At 40.8% G+C, this 18101-nt stretch overlaps 1 protein-coding gene across 1 annotated transcript in view; it reads left to right on the top strand.

Annotated features, from left to right (window-relative positions):
* The window catches only part of GABRA2 (gamma-aminobutyric acid type A receptor subunit alpha2), a 257044-nt gene that overhangs the window by 138436 nt on the left and 100507 nt on the right, over positions 1-18101 (top strand). Inside the window, exon 5 of the mRNA XM_068278530.1 lies at positions 8687-8907. Coding sequence (XP_068134631.1) covers positions 8687-8907 — 221 coding nt within the window. The remainder of the gene's footprint in view (positions 1-8686; positions 8908-18101) is intronic.

Genomic DNA, 18101 nt, shown 5'->3' with positions numbered 1-18101 from the left:
AAGATTAATACAAGATTGTTCATATTAATGTATACATTGGAGATTTTACGCCATCAATTCATGCAAGAGCCTGCAATTCAACTAAAAAGAATTGTGACACATAGCTCATTCTCTGAAATGTCTTCAGTTATCTTTCAAACTTAAATTGAGGCCTTTAAAATGTTCTCCTTTGTTCAGCTTTTGTTGGCCTGTTTTAATCATGCTATATGCTTTGAAGAGTCAGCCATTTGTTGACCCCCGTCCTTGAATCTTAAATACAGCTACTTTTGCAGCCAAAAATTGACTGACGGCTAAAAGCATTTCCCATTTCAGGCTAATAGTTTTTCACTTTAGCGCCCTACACTTATTACCAAATTACAGATTTGCAATTAATCATTGCAGAGATGTGTGATGTCTATCTTTATGCGACTCACATTATGCAGACTTTTATCTCTTTCTCCAATTTTCATTATGCTTTCTTTCTTTTTTTTTTTTTCTTTGACAGAGCAGAACAATATCTCAAGGCTTTGGAAACGATTATTATTCATGCTTTTACTTTTACATTTTTGGTAACAAGTGCATTTTGAGGTCAAATTACCCTAATTTGCTGTAGAATTCTTTTGTTGATTCAGTGGAGACAAATATTGGTCTTGGCATTTTGAAAACTTGAATCCATTCCTGATTATGACATTAGTATTGGTTACTCCCATCACTAGTATAATCTACTTTTTCATTCCATTTGTAAAAGTAAACCCAAGATGGTGGCAACCTTAAAAAAACACACACACACTACTTGATCCAGGGGGCCAGCAGGATCATCTAGAATCCTTACCACTGCTCCCTGCAGCTCCTTTGTCCTATGTTCCCTTAGTTCTGTTTTCATAAAAAATAAACACAGAGAGAGGAGGGGACAGGGCGTGGTAGAGCCATTGACATCACTCTGAGAGGTGTTCCTAATGGCAGAGCGGATGCTCCTCCTCCATTAGTCTACCGACAAGCTCATATTCAGAAGATTCAGGGGTTACAGCATGGAGCAAGCGGACTGAGAGCGGTACGGAGGGGACACAGAGGCATGTCATGGAACATGTCATAGAGCAGAAAACATGCCCTCTGTATTCCCCCCCCTCCCTGAATCTGCCTCAGGTACACTTTAGAGGACAGTAGACTTGAGAGGAATTTGGAGGCTGTCATATTCATTTATTTTTAAATACTGCACATTACCTTGGTGTACTGCTGATCTTCTGCCTCTAGTCATATACCCTGAACAATCATGCAGATCAGATGTTTAATTTATAGTTTACCTGAGACATAAGCTACTGCATCATTTATACTTACCAGGGGCTTTCTTCAGTCCCATGTGGACTGAAGGCTCCCTTACCGTCTTCTGTGGCCAATCCATTGTCCTATGCTAAGCTCAGTTGCATAATCCTGTCACCACCAGTCGTTCTCCACTGCACACGTGCGGCCCGGTCACGCTACTGTGGAACAGAAGCAAGGGGGGGGGGGGGCATGTGGCAAATGCATGACTTATGGTGACTGGACAATTCAGCAGAGCATTCCACGGGACAACGGAGCATCCGGGGAAGATGGCGAGGGAGCACGTGGTCCATATGGGACTGAAGGAAGCCCCAGGTAAGTATAAAGGTTGCAGTATCTTATGTCTCAGGTTTCCTTTAAGTTTGACTGCATTTGCCACATGCTTGTTTCTGGTATGTAATCAAACACTACTGATGCATGAAAGATCAGTAGGATGCCAGGCACCTGGTATTGTTTAAAAGGAAACACATACAGCAGCCTCCATATCCCTCTCATGTCAGTTGTCCTTTAAAGAGAAACTCCGACCAAGAATTGAACTTTATCCCAATCAGTAGCTGATATCCCCTTTTACATGAGAAATCTATTCCTTTTCACAAACAGATCATCAGAGGGCTCTGTATGGCTGATATTGTGGTGAAACCCCTCCCACAAGAAACTCTGAGGACCATGGTATTCCTGGCAGTTTTCTGTCTGTGAACTTTGTTGCATTGTGGGAAATAGCTGTTTACAGCTGTTTCCAAATGCTAAAACAGCAAGCAGCAGTTACATCACCTGTCAGCAGTAAAAATGTCACCATGTGATAAATTTCCGATTTTAAATCGGGGATTTAAAAGTTTTTACAATGGGCAAACACTGACTAAATCATTTATACATAATTATTGTAAAAATGAAGCACTTTTTTATTACATTATTTTCACTGGAGTTCCTCTTTAAGGAAGGGGGTTGAAAAAACACTTTAGTTTCATTTCTATATTCAAGTAATGTATTTATTTATTATTATTATTATTATTTTATATAGCACCAGCATCTTCCGTGGCGCTGTACAACAGCACACAGGGTATAACAATACAAAATAAACAATACATCAGTTAATACAAGACAAGAGTGGATAACAGTTAATGCAGTGAACAAATTAACTACATATTTTACACAGGGGTGGGAGGTATGTACACCCATTACCCAGCATTGTGGGACAAAAAGGGAGGAGAGCCTTGGCCAAAAGGCCTTACAGTCTAAAGGTTTAAGGTATAGGACAGTAGGTAAAGGACATTCTTTTCTCAGTACATTAGAGACATTTGAACCTTTTGCTTAAAGGACAACTGTAGGGAGAGGTATATAGAGGCTGCCATATTTATTCCTCCTTAAGTAATACCAGTTTCCTGGCAGCCCTGCTAATGTCTTTGTATTCAACAGTGTCTGAATAACACCAGAAATAAGCATGCAGCTAATCTTGTCAGTTCCGACATTAATGTCGGAAACACCTGATATGCTGCATGCTTGTTCAGGGGCCATGGCTAAAAGTATTAGAGACAGATGATCAGCAAGACAGCCAGGCAACTGTTATTGCACAAAGGGAAAAAAAAACATGGCCGCCTCCCTACAGTTGTCCTTTAACGTGCTGTTCGTCAATGAGGTTTACATGCGATATCTCAAGGGCTTAATTGTATTTGAGAGACAAAGTACATTTTTAGGATGTGTGCTGAAATCAGAGGACCAGGTGCAAACTACAGTAGGTTTAAAGGACAACTGAGGTGACATGATGAGATAGACATGTGTATGTACATTGCCAAGCACACAAATGCCTATGCTGTGTTCCTTTTTTTCTTTCTCTGCCCGAAGGTGTTAATATTCAGGTATGCAAGTGACAGTTTCTAGCTGGGTCAGGACCAGGTTAGACTATAGCGTAACCCTCACTGATAAGTAATTACAGCCATAAAACACGTTCCTGTCAGTAAATGGCTTTTATATTTTTTTATTTTCTTTATATGAGGGTGCCGGATATAGCTGATTAATGTGATTTTGTTAATTAAAGGGTGCCTGTTTGTAGTCAAAAAGCGTGATGCTGTTTACAAAAGGCACGGGATTTTTCAGCTATTACAGTATAACCTTAATCTTAACCCCAAGCTTAAACCCCCTGGCACCAAACCTTAATCCCCCATGGTGGCACCTAATCCTTAACCCTCGCCCCCCCCAGCGCCTAACACTAACCCCCCCCCCCCCCCCTTGTTGATGCCTAACCTTAAACCCTCCATGGAAGTGCTTAATCTTAATCCCCCAACACCTAACCCCCTGGTGGTGTCTAACACTTAACACTACCCCAGTGCCTTACCTTAACCCCCCATGGTGGTGCCTAACCATAACGCCCCCACGCTTAACCTTAACCACCCACGATGGTGCCTAACCCTTAAACCCCCATGGTGGTGCCTAAACTTAACCACAGTATTCAATGAGATTGTTGTAGTCGCCATTTGTGAAGGATATAACCAACATTTGGTGTGATTGTTGTAGCCAATTTATGTCAAAGATATACACAGTATTTAGTGAGATTGCTGTAGCCCCAATTTTTTAAAGATATAACTGGTATCCTCCATGATCGTTGTCGTTGCATTTACTGAGAAAGATATAAACGGTATTCAGGATGATCTTTCCATTATTTAAAAAAAAGCCTTGTTTTTAATAGTTACTTTAAAATAATGACATAGTGATGGCTGTCCCTAAAGTTCTGTTGGCCAGACCAGTAGGTAAGACTACCTGTGCTTTGAATCAGGCATTCTGCTCGGGTACTATCTGCTGCCCTTACACAAAGGTAAGAGATAACTATACCAAGCCCAACTAAACCTTGACAGCAAGATCCCTGCCTGGCCTCCCATCTGTAAAATATGCATAGTAATGCTCATCTTAAATACTAAATCTTTGTCTTTATTGTATGGATGTATTGTAGGCGTGAGTGTGTTACTACTGGAATATCAGATAGGATGATATTGCTGTGACCGAGAAGAGAGATGTTGAGGGTATATACTAGAAGTCTCTGTCTCTGAGGACAGGAAGGAATGCATCTTGTAATGCTGTGCAGGTGGAAGTGGCATGCAGAGATATTTGAAGAAATCTTATTTATACTGATGTGCCATGGAGGATGGGAATTATTAAGGCAGGGGTAGCCAACGATGTAGCAGGAAACTTTATTTATAGCATTAGTTATTTTAGGTGGCATAGTTGTGAGAGGAAATGCTAGTGAGAGTGGGACTTGAAACAAGGAAGTTTGAAAAGTATGTGGCTACTGGAAATAGGGAGGTGGGAAAAGGGGGACTTCAGAGGGTAGTAGTTCATTTAATAGTCATTGTAAAAATAATAGAACTGACAGTTTACTCTCATATTCCGTAAGTGGTGCCTGCTGTTAGGGAGATTTAGAAGATGAAAAATTATCTCCTAGGAGAAAACTTGGGAGAAAAAGTCAATTGCATGAGGGTCACTATGTAGTGTGACCTTATTTATGTTGGTGACTTAAGTGGCAGGTGTATTTAAAAATTAACCTCTACCAAACTTGAAAACTTGACAATGTGCACTTTAAGATTAAGGCTGCATTGTGTGTAGGTTTACTACACACTCTGGAGTGCTTGTTTAAAAAAAATGGTCTGCAGAGACCTGAGAGGGGATTCTGCAGTATACTTCCTGGTACATGAGTACGACTGTCTGTGCAGGCATAGTTGGATGTACACACAACAAAGCCACTCCCAGCTGATAATATGCCAAGCCCTGCATGAAGCAGAGACTGGCGTATAGTTACTGAGCTGCCAAATATTTGGTCAGGTCTTACACAGCCATTCCCCCACCTACTCACTTGACTAAAAACTAGAGTCAGCACCAAGGTAGTGGCTGGTAGTATGTGGTCAGAAAGAGGCCGTGGAGGATATGGCTACAATGACTGCCTCAAACTCATGTATCTGGAAGTACAAACAGCAATAGGACCTGTTGAAATGTTCTGTAGTTTTTTTTATACAAGCACTAGAGATAGTATGGAAGAAGCAGCCCTACCTCTGGGGCTTATGTACAGGGGTTGTTTTACTGTGGTTTAGCTGTAGCTGCATTGAGGTTTTCCAAATGTAGCATGTTGTTTTCAACGGAATTAGGACAGCTACAAATGCACTAAAACCACAGTACAAATGTTACACACGTTTTAGCGAGTTAATTTTAACATAGGTTCACTTCAAGTCTAGGTTCACAATTCAGGTCAAAGTTGACCATTTTTAGTGGAGACAAGCAATAAATGAATCTATGCTATCTATAGAATCAAATTAGACATTTGGACAAATCTCATCTTGCATGACTTTTACGGTCTTCACATGTGCTACATATGCCAATGGACACAATGATATTCTATAAAAATGGACTTCATCTGTTCACACTATTGCTATCAATGGAAATTGGACACAACAAACATCCAGGTTGGGCTTTATAAACTGTTCCTGGTCCATGCCATTTTGGATGAATAATCCATGCTGATGGTAGAAAAAATAAAATAAAAATATAGCAAACTGCACAAAAAGGCTACAGCTGCTGTACACATGACTGTTACTCCCTGGGTACTGTAGAAACAAATGGAAAGAACAAAACACGTTACAGTGGACTTCAACAAAAAACATATATTGACGGCCTCAGCAAGGGATCCTTTCAAAATGTACATCAAATCGGTTCTGACCTCACACGCTGGCAATTGCACACTGTGGACCTAGCCAAAGGCATTACCCATCTTACCAGGCAGTTTATATCAGCAAAACTGATCTCATGTAAAGGGGATAACCTATAAAAGTGCTCTATTTCCCTGTAAAGCCTAATTACTGGTAGTCCCTGAATAGGATCAATCTGTGACTTTTGTGGCTATAAATAATGGAGAACCCTTTTAACAAGGAATACAACTTTGCCTTACTGGCATAGAGCATATCCATCATGTTTATTAATATTTCCAATAATCCTATATGGTTTATTGCGAAGAGGCTTTGTCTTATTTGTAACTTGCGCCCTGTGTTTGATGTTATCAGTTTTTTGGCATTTACTGCACATTTTTACTGCTCTTACAATAAAGGATTGTTTTTATCTTTGGCGTTTGGAAAGCTTTCACAGCATTAAGAGCAATGATGGCAATTTTTTTTCATCTTGCCAGTTCTACAGACAATAAGAAATACTACATGCCACTTTAAATTTTAATTGGGCTTCCTATACTATGCATATGTGCTTAATTTCTTATATTCTTTTACAGCTATTTTACTGTTATTAAGCATAATATTGTGCGGAGGTTTGACGCTGATTGTACTGAAGCACATCTCAAATAAGAATAGCCTGTTTTGCCCCTTAGCCATTAATCAGATGAAACTTAATTCTCCAGTTGTCATTTTCCAGTGCAGGTTTGAACTTGAGTGGTGGCCAGGAGGCACTGCAGACAATTTGGATTTGAGACAATCTGATGAATAAGGGCCACAGTGAGAGCTAGCCTAACGTCTCCAATGCTCTGCAGCTCATTATCTGTCAGATGTATTGATGAGATGAGTTTATACCAGGAGAATAAACCAGGAGAATAAACTAGAAACATTGTTACTGCTTGAATGTAACTTAATTATTAGAGTTTACCCAATTCATTTATAAATTAATTAGTTAATGTTTGTCCATTGTAAAATCTTTCCTTACTATTATTTACATTCTTAAATCGTTCTCAGATGGGGAGATCTTTACCGACGTCAATGTGCATCACTGTGGAATGTTTGTTGCATAATCGAACTGAGCAGAAACAACACCTGGGCCCATATGCAATTCACTTTTTCTCCCTAAGTTGTCTCTTAGTTGATATTTTCAAACTTGTGAATAAAATGCATTTTAAACCACCAGCAAACAAGAAAACACTCAAACTAAATTTGATAGTACTTTTTCACCTACTTTTTGGTACGTTTTCATTTGCAAAATGCTGAAAAGTTATTTCAAACTGAAGATGAAAAATTATCTCCTAGGAGAAAACACAGGAGAAAAATGTAATTGCATATTGGCCCTGGTCTCCTACAGTGCTCTGTATCACAAGGCTGTGTGACATCATTGCCCATAGTGGCAGGGTTATATAACAATGTACAGCAATATGTAGATAAAGGAATTGTTTCTGAAGCTGAAACCAGGATCATTTATGTAAGCTTGGATAGCCTCATACATGTATTACATTTTTCTATATGGCATTAGGGTGCCTGTTTCACAACTTTGTTTTTTGTTTTTGTGTCGTTTAATATTAGCATGCAGATAAGTTCGTTGAATTGCCATAGTACCTTCACTTTGAGAACCTTTTAGTTCTTGCATAGTGTTGTCCTTTATCCTGTACTTGTACACCATACATCAGGGAGTGCAGATGCTTTTTCAGTTGTATGTAGATGTGTGTAATGGGTTAGTGCAGACACATAGTATGTGCTCCTGATTTGTGGCCAATCGTGAATTTCCAGTTTAAAGCAGTAAGTGTACCCTTTTCACCTCCCCCAGCATGAGTATCTACATCCCTGTATTTACACAAATACAAACACTTGGTTCTGTTTCTATTTTTAGAACGCACTAACTCTGTATCTCCATCTTGTGGCCAAAAAAGAAAACCAAATGGAATGAAATGGGTACTAGGCCCTACTGCCTTGCATTGTCTTTGCATTACTCTGCAGCAAAACAGACTAATGCAACTACAAGGCAAGAGTAAAAGTACGTACACGTCCAACTTAATGCACAACCAACATACCAACTTGTTGTTTGAATGACTTGTTGTTTGCACGACCATTATGTACACACATGCTGTCCAACTAAACAATCAACTCATTTAATTACTGCGCACATACCATACCCCGCATTCAAACAAACAACAAGTCGCTCAAGCGACTGTACATGTGGCCAACTTTTACGATGGTTAGTTGATCCGCAGGTTGGATTAGACACACCGCCCATTATCAGTTGGTCATCCAGTCGTTTACTGCCCATACACACACCCAACTTATTTTTCAAAAGACAAGTTTGAACGATAGTTGGTCAAAAAAGTTGGATGTGTGTACGCACCTTAAGGAAAGTGTAAAAGGGGCTCAAGTGTTTTTGTTTCTGCCAATGTATTTTATTGGTGGCCTGGGCAGTAACAGGCCTTATTTATGAAATGATGTATCTATGAGTTTTGCGATATTTAAATTCACCAGTTTTCATACTTTGAAAATGGTACAAAATATAATTGAATATTTTATTGTTTGGCAGTGAAAGACATGCTAAGACAAATCCTCCTGTATGTATGTGTAAGGGATGGTTCCAATATACAATGGAGTTGCTTTAATGTGTAATGCAATGCATTTAAAAGTTACTAGACTCAAGCATTTGACTGTTTCCTTTTCATTTGCAGGAATACACAATAGACGTGTTCTTTCGTCAAAACTGGGAAGATGAAAGATTGAGGTTCACAGGACCAATGCGAATTCTGCGGTTAAATAATCTAATGGCTAATAAAATCTGGACTCCAGACACTTTCTTTCATAATGGGAAGAAATCTATAGCCCACAACATGACCATGCCTAATAAACTATTAAGAATTCAAGATGATGGAACCTTGCTTTATACAATGAGGTAAACTTTCATTTCTCTAAAGTACAAGTCAAACAAACAAAACATTTTGCTTCATACTCTTGGGACACTCTGGAAGTTACAAAAGTGTGAGTACATCTTTGGGTACCTCCATAAAGTCATGTTGACAGTATGCAAAGTTAACCAATTTCGGACCGACGCAGTTTAAATCTACGTCGGGCGGGTGGCGCTGTGGTTCTGACCGGACGTAAGCTCTAAGTCCCATTCACCGCGCATCCCCGCCCGTTACCGCCGCTCTCGCCACTTTCTACCCACCGCAATGTGCTGCCCTGCCGCCTCTAGGACAGCAGAGCACTGTGAGCTGGGCAGGAGCCGTTTTTATTGGCTCCTGGCCCTGTCATTACTGTAAGCCAATCCCATTGGCTTACATTGAGTGACAGGGTCAGGAGCCAATGAAAGCGTCTCCTGACCGGCGCACAGCGCTTTGCCATCATAGAGACGGCAGAGAGAGCAGCCTGCAGCGCGGACAGAGCGGCATGACCGGCGGGAGCGACGGATTTTTGCGGCGATTCGTCGGTATGCAGCGTTTTAGTTTACCAGCAGCCTCTGGTCCTTAAGGGGGCAGAGGCTGCTGGTACCGAAGTGGTTAATGTGAACATGGGTGCACTTCCATTGTATTTACTCCAACATACCAGGTCCAACAAACCTCTGATTGATTTTAGACAGTCAACGTAAAAGAAGTCACACCCTACTGTAAATTTTCTTTGATCAGGCTAAAGATTTATGGCTGCATAAGCAGTTTGTGTAGCCGAGGGGCATTCAGTTTGTGCAATTCTAAGGATAGTGGGAGGTCATCCATTTGTCACTATCACCCATTTGATTTCCGGTAAGGAATGTTCAACCATTTTACAGATCGGATTGTTATTGGATTTTGCATAAGTTTCTCAACCACTTGAGGGCCGCGGTCTTAAACCCTCCTAAAGACCAGGCCATTTTTAGCAAAATAGGCCACTGCAGCTTTAAGGCCTCACTGCAGGGCTGCACAAATCAGCAAACACGTTATTCTCTCCCCTCCTCCCCCTTCTCTCTCGACCAACAGAGCTTTCTGTTGGTGGGGTCTGATCGCTCCCCCAATGTTTATTTTATTTGTTTGCAAAAAATAAAGATAAATAAAAATGCCTATTTTTTTTATTAATTTTGTCAATCAGCGTGATCGGCTGTCATAGCTTCAGCCTATGACAGCCAATTATTTATTTGCCTCCCAGAGGGACAGACGTGTCACACGGCTGTCCTCAGTACAGCGCTGTACAGACTTATTAGACGGCAGTTTCGCCGTCTAACAGTCTCCGAGCGATGATCGCTGCTGGGAGGCTGAAGGCGGAGTGGAGCTCCGTCATCAGAGCAGGGATGCACGCACTCCCCTGCAATCCCCATTCCAGGCCGTTCATGCCAATCTGTGTGGAGTGGCCCTAGAGCTGCCGCCGTGGTCACGCGGATTGGGGTGGAGCGGTCGGCAAGCAGTTAAAGAGGAACTTTAGTGAAAATAACATAATAAAATTGCTTATTATTTTACAATATTCATTAGTAGATTATTTAGTCAGTGTTTGCCCATTGTAAAATCTTTCCTCTCCATGATTTACATTCTGAAATGTATCACTGGTGGTGACATCATTAGTTCTGCCAGGTGATGTTTGTTACTGAGAGTTCTATGCACAGAGGGAAATATTGCTTGCAGTTGGACAAGGCTGTTATTTCCCACAATGCAATGAGGTTCACAGACAGCAAACTGTCAAGACCATGATCATGACACCACACTGTGGGAGGGGTTTCACCACAATATTAGCCCTGCTGATGATCTATTTGAGAAAAGGTAATGTCCTGTGGGAAAGCAGGTATCAGCTACTAATTGGAATGAAGTGCAATCCTTGGCTAAAGTTTCTCTTTCAAGCAGAGTAATTTAGGTTCTTCATTGTCTTCCACCAATCTATAGCACTGGGAAATGATAGTAATAAATGAAATAGGAGTTATCCCATGTTATTTAAGTATTTTAGCCATTTACAGAATATAGCTATAATAAGTGCTGTTATTTGAAAACTTTGGCTTCATGTGTATTGCTTACAGATGGAGCAGCAGATGCTATCTTTGAGAAGTTACTTGAAACATATGCGATGGAATGTAGGCTTTAAGCATTCACTGGAATTCCCATGTATCCCTGTGGAGATTCCAGCAAAGAAGACAATATTTCTTAGCTGTAGTATGAAAGCATACAAATTTCCTGAAATCTGAATCTCAAATCGTTTGAATTCTGTACATAAGAATTGTGTGATGCTTGCAAGAATAGTAGTTAGACTTATAATATACTATTCTAAGTCTAACTACTATTTTTACCCCGATCAGACAATCCTTATGTACAGGATTTGAGAGATTTGAAATATTCCACAAAATTTGGGGGATTGGATTCAAGGAAATTTGGGATTCTTCCCATCTCTAGTTGATTTGTTCACTATACACTAGATATGGCTGTTTATAATTATGCTATTACTGTTTTATTAGACAAAGCCAAAATACTGGCTTAAATCATGTATTGTAACTCTGCCTCTGACACAGGAGACCAGGGTTCGAATCTCGGCTCTGGCTGTTCAGTAAGCCAGCACTTATTCAGTAGGAGACCTTGGGCAAGTCTCCCTAACACTGCTACTGCCTATAGAGCGCGTCCTAGTGGCTGCAGCTTTGGCGCTTTGAGTCCGCCAGGAGAAAAGCGTGATATAAATGTTTTGTGTCTGTGTAGCATTCTGGTTACTCCTTATGAGGTTGAGCATTTGTTGGTGGCCACAAAACCTTTATTGCTATGTATGACACCTGAGTGAGATATACTGTAAAGATAGATAGTGTAGGGGTCATCGGGGATGGGTCCTGGATGGGAGGTATGTTTCCCCACTATTTGGACTATGGTCCCTTTAAGAACCATATGTGTGCCCAGAATGGAGTCCGGATATTGTTTGGCAGCAAGCCAGTTGCTGCCTCTGTTGTTTATTTCCAGGGCCGGACTCCTGGAATGGGATGGAAGAAAGGGCGGACCTTCCCATTCCGCCCAGGCACACACCTGGTTTTCTGTGGAGCTGAGGAAGCTCTACCAACAATTTGTATACAAGAAGCAGCTCACATGCAGTCTGGGTGGAGTTGATGTGGAGGAGCATGTGTGCTGCTCAGCTCCTGACAAGTCTGTTTGGAGACATTGCTGAAAGCCACACCATACTTTGGATTGCTGTTTGTATGGTTTTGGCCTAAGGAAAGGAACTGTATTTGTTTCAGCTGGACTTTAACTACTGCTATGGACTACAAAGCTGAAGTAAGCTTCCATTTACTTTCCACGTTATGCTGAAGTAAAGCTGTTCATGTTGCTGCTGCAAATAAACAGACTTTTGTTTTATACAACTGTGTACTATGTGCTGGCTGCAACCACTCTAACCTTCACAATAGATAGTATATATATATATATATATATATATATATATATATATATATATATATATATATATATATATATATATATACTGTGTATATATATCCTACCTAATAAACCCCTGTGTCTCTGCGTCCCATGTTTGTGTGTGTATGTCCCTGCGTTTGCGCTACTGCGCATGTGCCACAGGGACAGCTGTTGTTGGGACGGGAGCAGGACAGTCAGGGGGTCAGCTGGCTGGGAATGCGCGCTGACAGGTGGTGGCAGTGCCAGACCTAGAGCCTGTTATTAAATGGGCTAAGGTCCTATATCTATCTATCTATCTATCTATCTATATATATATATATATATATATATATATATACAGGATCTTCTCAAAAAATTAGCATACTGTGATAAAGTTCATTATTTTCTATAATGTACTGATAAACATTAGACTTTCATATATTTTAGATTCAAATACACACAACTGAAGTAGTTCATGCCTTTTATTGTTTTAATATTGATGATTTTGGCATACAGCTCATGAAAGCCCAAATTTCCTATCTCAAAAAGTTAGCATATTTCATCCGACCAATAAAAGAAAAGTGTTTTTAAAACAAAAAAAAATCAACCTTCAAATAATTATGTTCAGTTATGCACTCAATACTTGGTCGGGAATCCTTTTGCAGAAATGGCTGCTTCAATGCGGCGTGGCATGGAGGCAATGGGCCTGTGGCACTGCTCAGGTGTTATGGAGGCCCAGGATGCTTAGATAGCGGCCTTAAGCTCATCCAGAGTGTTGGGTCTTGCATCTCTCAACTTTCTCTTCACAATATCCCACAGATTCTCTATGGGGTTCAGGTCAGGAGAGTTGGCAGGCCAATTGAGCACAGTAATACCATGGTCAGTAAACCATTTACCAGTGGTTTTGGCACTGTGAGCAGGTGCCAGGTTGTGCTGAAAAATGAAATCTTCATCTCCATAAAAACTTTTCAGCAGATGGAAGCATGAACCCACTTTTGAACCAGAAACACCGGCAGAAGCGCCTCACCTGGGCTACAGAGAAGCAGCACTGGACTGTTGCTCAGTGGTCCAAAGTACTTTTTCGGATGAAGCAACTTTTACATGTCATTCGGAAATCAAGGTGCCAGAGTCTGGAGGAAGACTGGGGAGAGGGAAATGCCAAAATGCCTGAAGTCCAGTGTCAAGTACCCACAATCAGTGATGGTCTGGGGTGCCATGTCAGCTGCTGGTGTTGGTCCACTGTGTTTTATCAAGGGCAGGGTCAATGCAGCTAGCTATCAGGAAATTTTAGAGCACTTCATGCTTCCATCTGCTGAAAAGCTTTATGGAGATGAAGATTTCATTTTTCAGCACAACCTGGCACCTGCTCACAGTGCCAAAACCACTGGTAAATGGTTTACTGACCATGGTATTACTGTGCTCAATTGGCCTGCCAACTCTCCTGACCTGAACCCCATAGAGAATCTGTGGGAATTTTGTGAAGAGAAAGTTGAGAGACGCAAGACCCAACACTCTGGGTGAGCTTAAGACCGCTATCGAAGCATCCTGGGCCTCCATAACACCTGAGCAGTGCCACAGGCTGATTGCCTCCATGCCACGCCGCATTGAAGCAGTCATTTCTGCAAAAGGATTCCCGACCAAGTATTGAGTGCATAACTGAACATAAATATTTGAAGGTTGACTTTTTTTGTTTTAAAAACACGTTTCTTTTATTGGTCGGATGAAATATGCTAATTTTTTGAGATAGGAATTTTGGGTTTTCATGAGCTGGATGCCAAAATCATCAATATTAAAACAATAAAAGGCATGAACTACTTCAGTTGTGTGTATTTGAATCTAAAATATATGAAAGTCTAATGTTTATCAGTACATTACAGAAAATAATGAACTTTATCACAGTATGCTAATTTTTTGAGAAGATCCTGTATATATATATATATATATATATATATATATATATATATATATATATATATATATACACATACAGTGGGATGCAAAAGTTTGGGCAACCTTGTTAATCGTCATGATTTTCTTGTGTAAATAGTTGGTTGTTACAATAAAAATATATCATATAGGAGACACACACAGTGATTTTTGAGAAGTGAAATGAAGTTTATTGGATTTACAGAAAGTGCGCAACGATTAATTAAATAAAATTAGGCAGGTGCATAAATTTGGCCACTGTTGTCATTTTTGTCATAAACCTTTAGAACGAATTATTGGAACTCAAATTGGCTTGGCAAGCTCAGTGACCCCTGACCTACATACACAGGTGAATCCAATTATGAGAAAGAGTATTTAAGGGAGTCAGTTGTAGGTTTTCCTCCTCTGTTAATGTTCTCTGAAGAGTAGCAACATGGAGGTCTCAAAACAACTCTTAAATGACCTGAAAACAAAGATTGTTCACCATCATGGTTTAGGGGTAGGATACAGAAAGCTGTCTCAGAGATTTCAGCTGTCTGTTTCCACAGTTAGGAACATATTGAGGAAATGGAAGACTACAGGCTCAATTCAAGTTAAGGCTACAAGTGGCAGACCAAGAAAAATCTCACATAGACAGAAGCGACGAATGGTGAGAACAGTCAGAGTCAACCCACAGAACAGCACCAAAGACCTACAACATCATATTGCTACGGATGGAGTCACTGTGCATTGTTCAACCATTCGGTGCACTTTACACAAGGAGATGCTGTATGCGAGAGTGATGTAGAGGAAGCCTTTCCTCCACCCACAGCACAAACCGAGCCGCTTGAGGTATTCTAAAGCACATTTGGACAAGTCAGCTTCGTTTTGGAATAAGGTGCTGTGGACTGATGAAACTAAAATTGAGTTATTTGGGCATAACAATGGGCATTATGCATGGAGTAAAAAGAACACAACATTCCAAGAAAAACACCTGCTACCTACAGTAAAATATGGTGGTGGTTCCATCATGCTGTGCGGCCAGTGCAGGGACTGGGAATCTTGTCAAAGTTGAGGGACGCATGGATTCCACTCAGTATCAGCAGGTTCTGGAGACCAATGTACAGGAATCAGTGACAAAGCTGAAGCTGCGCCAGGCCTAGATCTTTCAACAAGACAACAACCCTAAACACTGCTCAAAATCCACTAAGGCATCCATGCAGAGGAACAAGTGCAGCATTCTGGAATGGCCATCTCAGTCCCCAGACCTGAATATAATTGAAAATCTGTGGTGTGAGTAAAAGAGAGCTGTCCATGCTCAGAAGCCATCAAACCTGAATGAACTAGAGATGTTTTGTAAAGAGGAATAGTCCAAAATACCTTCAACCAGAATCCAAACTCTCATTGGAACCTACAGAAAGTATTTAGAGGCTGTAATTTCTGCAAAAGGATGATCTACTAAATATTGATTCCATTTCTGTTTTGTGGTGCCCAAATTTATGCACCTGCCTAATTTTGTTTAAACAATTATTGCGCACTTTCTGTAAATCCAATACAGAACTTCATTTCACTCCTCAAATATCACTGTGTGTGTGTCTCCTATATAATATATTCAACTGACATTTTTTATCGTAACAGCCAACGATTTATACAAGAAAGTAATGGCAATTAACAAAGTTGCCCAAACTTTTGCATTCCACTGTATATAGGGCAACTGTAAAAAAAAAAAAAAAAAAAAAAAAAAACACAACATTTAAAATGTTTTATTTGATTTTGATTGGTCGTGATCTTAAAAGTAAATGTAAATAATTAGAGATAGTGGTAGTATCATTGTAATAGCCCCGGTGTTTAATTCCCATTGCACCTTCTCTTACATTGCCTCATTCCATGCCCCTTCCCCCCCATTTAGCCACTAAAGCGCCCCAGTTACAGCCTCCCCCCAATTGCGATTCCTTCTTATATAGCGACTCCCCCATCCCCATAAAAATGGACTTGTATATATTGTCCTTCTTATAGTGTGCTTCCATATATAGTGCTCCCATGTATAGCATTCCCCTTATAGATCCACACTGTATAGTGCCCCTTGATAGTGCCTCCTTTATGGTGCTTCTCAGTTGCCTTCCATCTGGTGCCTTCTATATGGTGGCTCTTTATAGTGTCTTCTATAGGGTGCCCCCTCTGTGCTTCCTATATGGTGCCCCCTTTGTGACTCATACGGTGCATATGGTGCATTCAAGTACCTTTTATTTTTCACCCCTTAGTGTGTCTGATATGGTACTTCTTAGGTCATCCTGTATAATGGCTCCTCAATGCCTCTATAGTGCCTTCATAGTCCCTCCACTGTTCCCCCCACACTGCCCAATTATGTTGTTTTGTTGGACACAGCCTAATAGTACTTCAGGGGTAATTATAGCTTCCTAATTATATAATTTTGGGGTGAAATACACTTTCCAGTTGTGTCTGAGGGAATGCTGCCTTATCATGTTGTTTGAGGGAAAAGCTGTGGTAAACACTGCCTAATTAGGTTTTAGAGGCACACACCGCCTCCTTGGCGGTTATCCCGAACTCAGTTTGGGGTAAGCCGCCGTGGAGGATATCTCAGGCCCTGGTGAGCCGATTTGCATATTTTTTTTTGTTACACGCAGCTAGCACTTTGCTAGCTGTGTGTAACATCCGATTGTCGCTCGCCACCGATCCGCCGCGACGCCCCCCCAGACCCCTTGCGCAGCCTGGCCAATCAGTGCCAGGCAGCGCTAAGGGGTGGATCGGGACTTCCCTGTGCGTCATGACGTTGATGACATCATCCCGATCGTCGCCATGGTGACAGGGGAAGCCAAACAGGAAATCCCGTTCTGAACGGGATTTCCTGTTTGCGCTGATCGCCGGAGGCGATCAGAGGGGGTGGGGGGGATGCCGCTACACAGCGGCTATCATGTAGCTAGCGATAGGCTAGCTACATGATTTTCTTAAAAAAATTAAAGCGCTGCGTGCCCCCCCCTGCCGATTTTTTGGGAACGCCAGGGGGGTTAAGGGGAAAGACTGCCAAAGTGTGTGTGTGTGTGTGTGTGTGTGGGGGGGGGGGGGGGGGGGGGGGGGGGTCATGCTCTAAATGTGTATGGGGAGAGGCACTGCATATTTATATTATTTATGGGGGTTATGCAGTCTATTTAAAGGACCTCTGTCACGAAAATCTTAACATTTAAAATATATGTAAACATACACAAAGAAGAAGTACGTTTCTTCCAGAGTAAAATGGGCCATGAATTACTTTTCTCCTATGTTGCTGTCACTTACAGTAGGTAGTAGAAATCTGACAGAACCGACAGGTTTTGGACTAGCCTATCTCCTAATGGGGGCTTCACAGGGATTTCTTTATTTTCAAAATGCACTTAGTAAATGGCAGTAGCAAAAAAAGTGTACGGTGAGCTGGGAGACTGGTCAGCATCTTTGTATAAATCTTTTTCAGGGAGTGTCTTTATAAAGAATAAAGCCTATGTTGAGAATCTCCTATGAAGAGATTGACTAGCCCAAAACCTGTTGGTAATGTCAGATTTCTACTACTTACTGTAAATGTCAGCAACATAGGAGAGAAGTAATTTATGGCTCATTTTACTCAGGAAGAAACATACTTCTTATTTGTATGTGTTTAAAATTTTAAGATTTTCACAACTTTTTGGCTCATTTTACTCAGGAGGATACATACTTCTTATTTGTATGTGTTTAAAATTAGATAAACATTTTCACAACTTGTTCCTCTTTAAAGCGGATCCAAGATGAAAAACTAACTATAACAAGTAACTTGTCTATATATATATCTAAAGTTGAGATAGTTTACACAGCATATCTAGCTGCACACAGCTTC

This window comes from Hyperolius riggenbachi, chromosome 1 (genome assembly GCF_040937935.1).
Source record: "Hyperolius riggenbachi isolate aHypRig1 chromosome 1, aHypRig1.pri, whole genome shotgun sequence".
Lineage (NCBI taxonomy): Eukaryota > Metazoa > Chordata > Amphibia > Anura > Hyperoliidae > Hyperolius > Hyperolius riggenbachi.
Note: the sequence above shows the minus strand (reverse complement) of the source record. Positions and strands in the feature narration are given on the sequence as shown.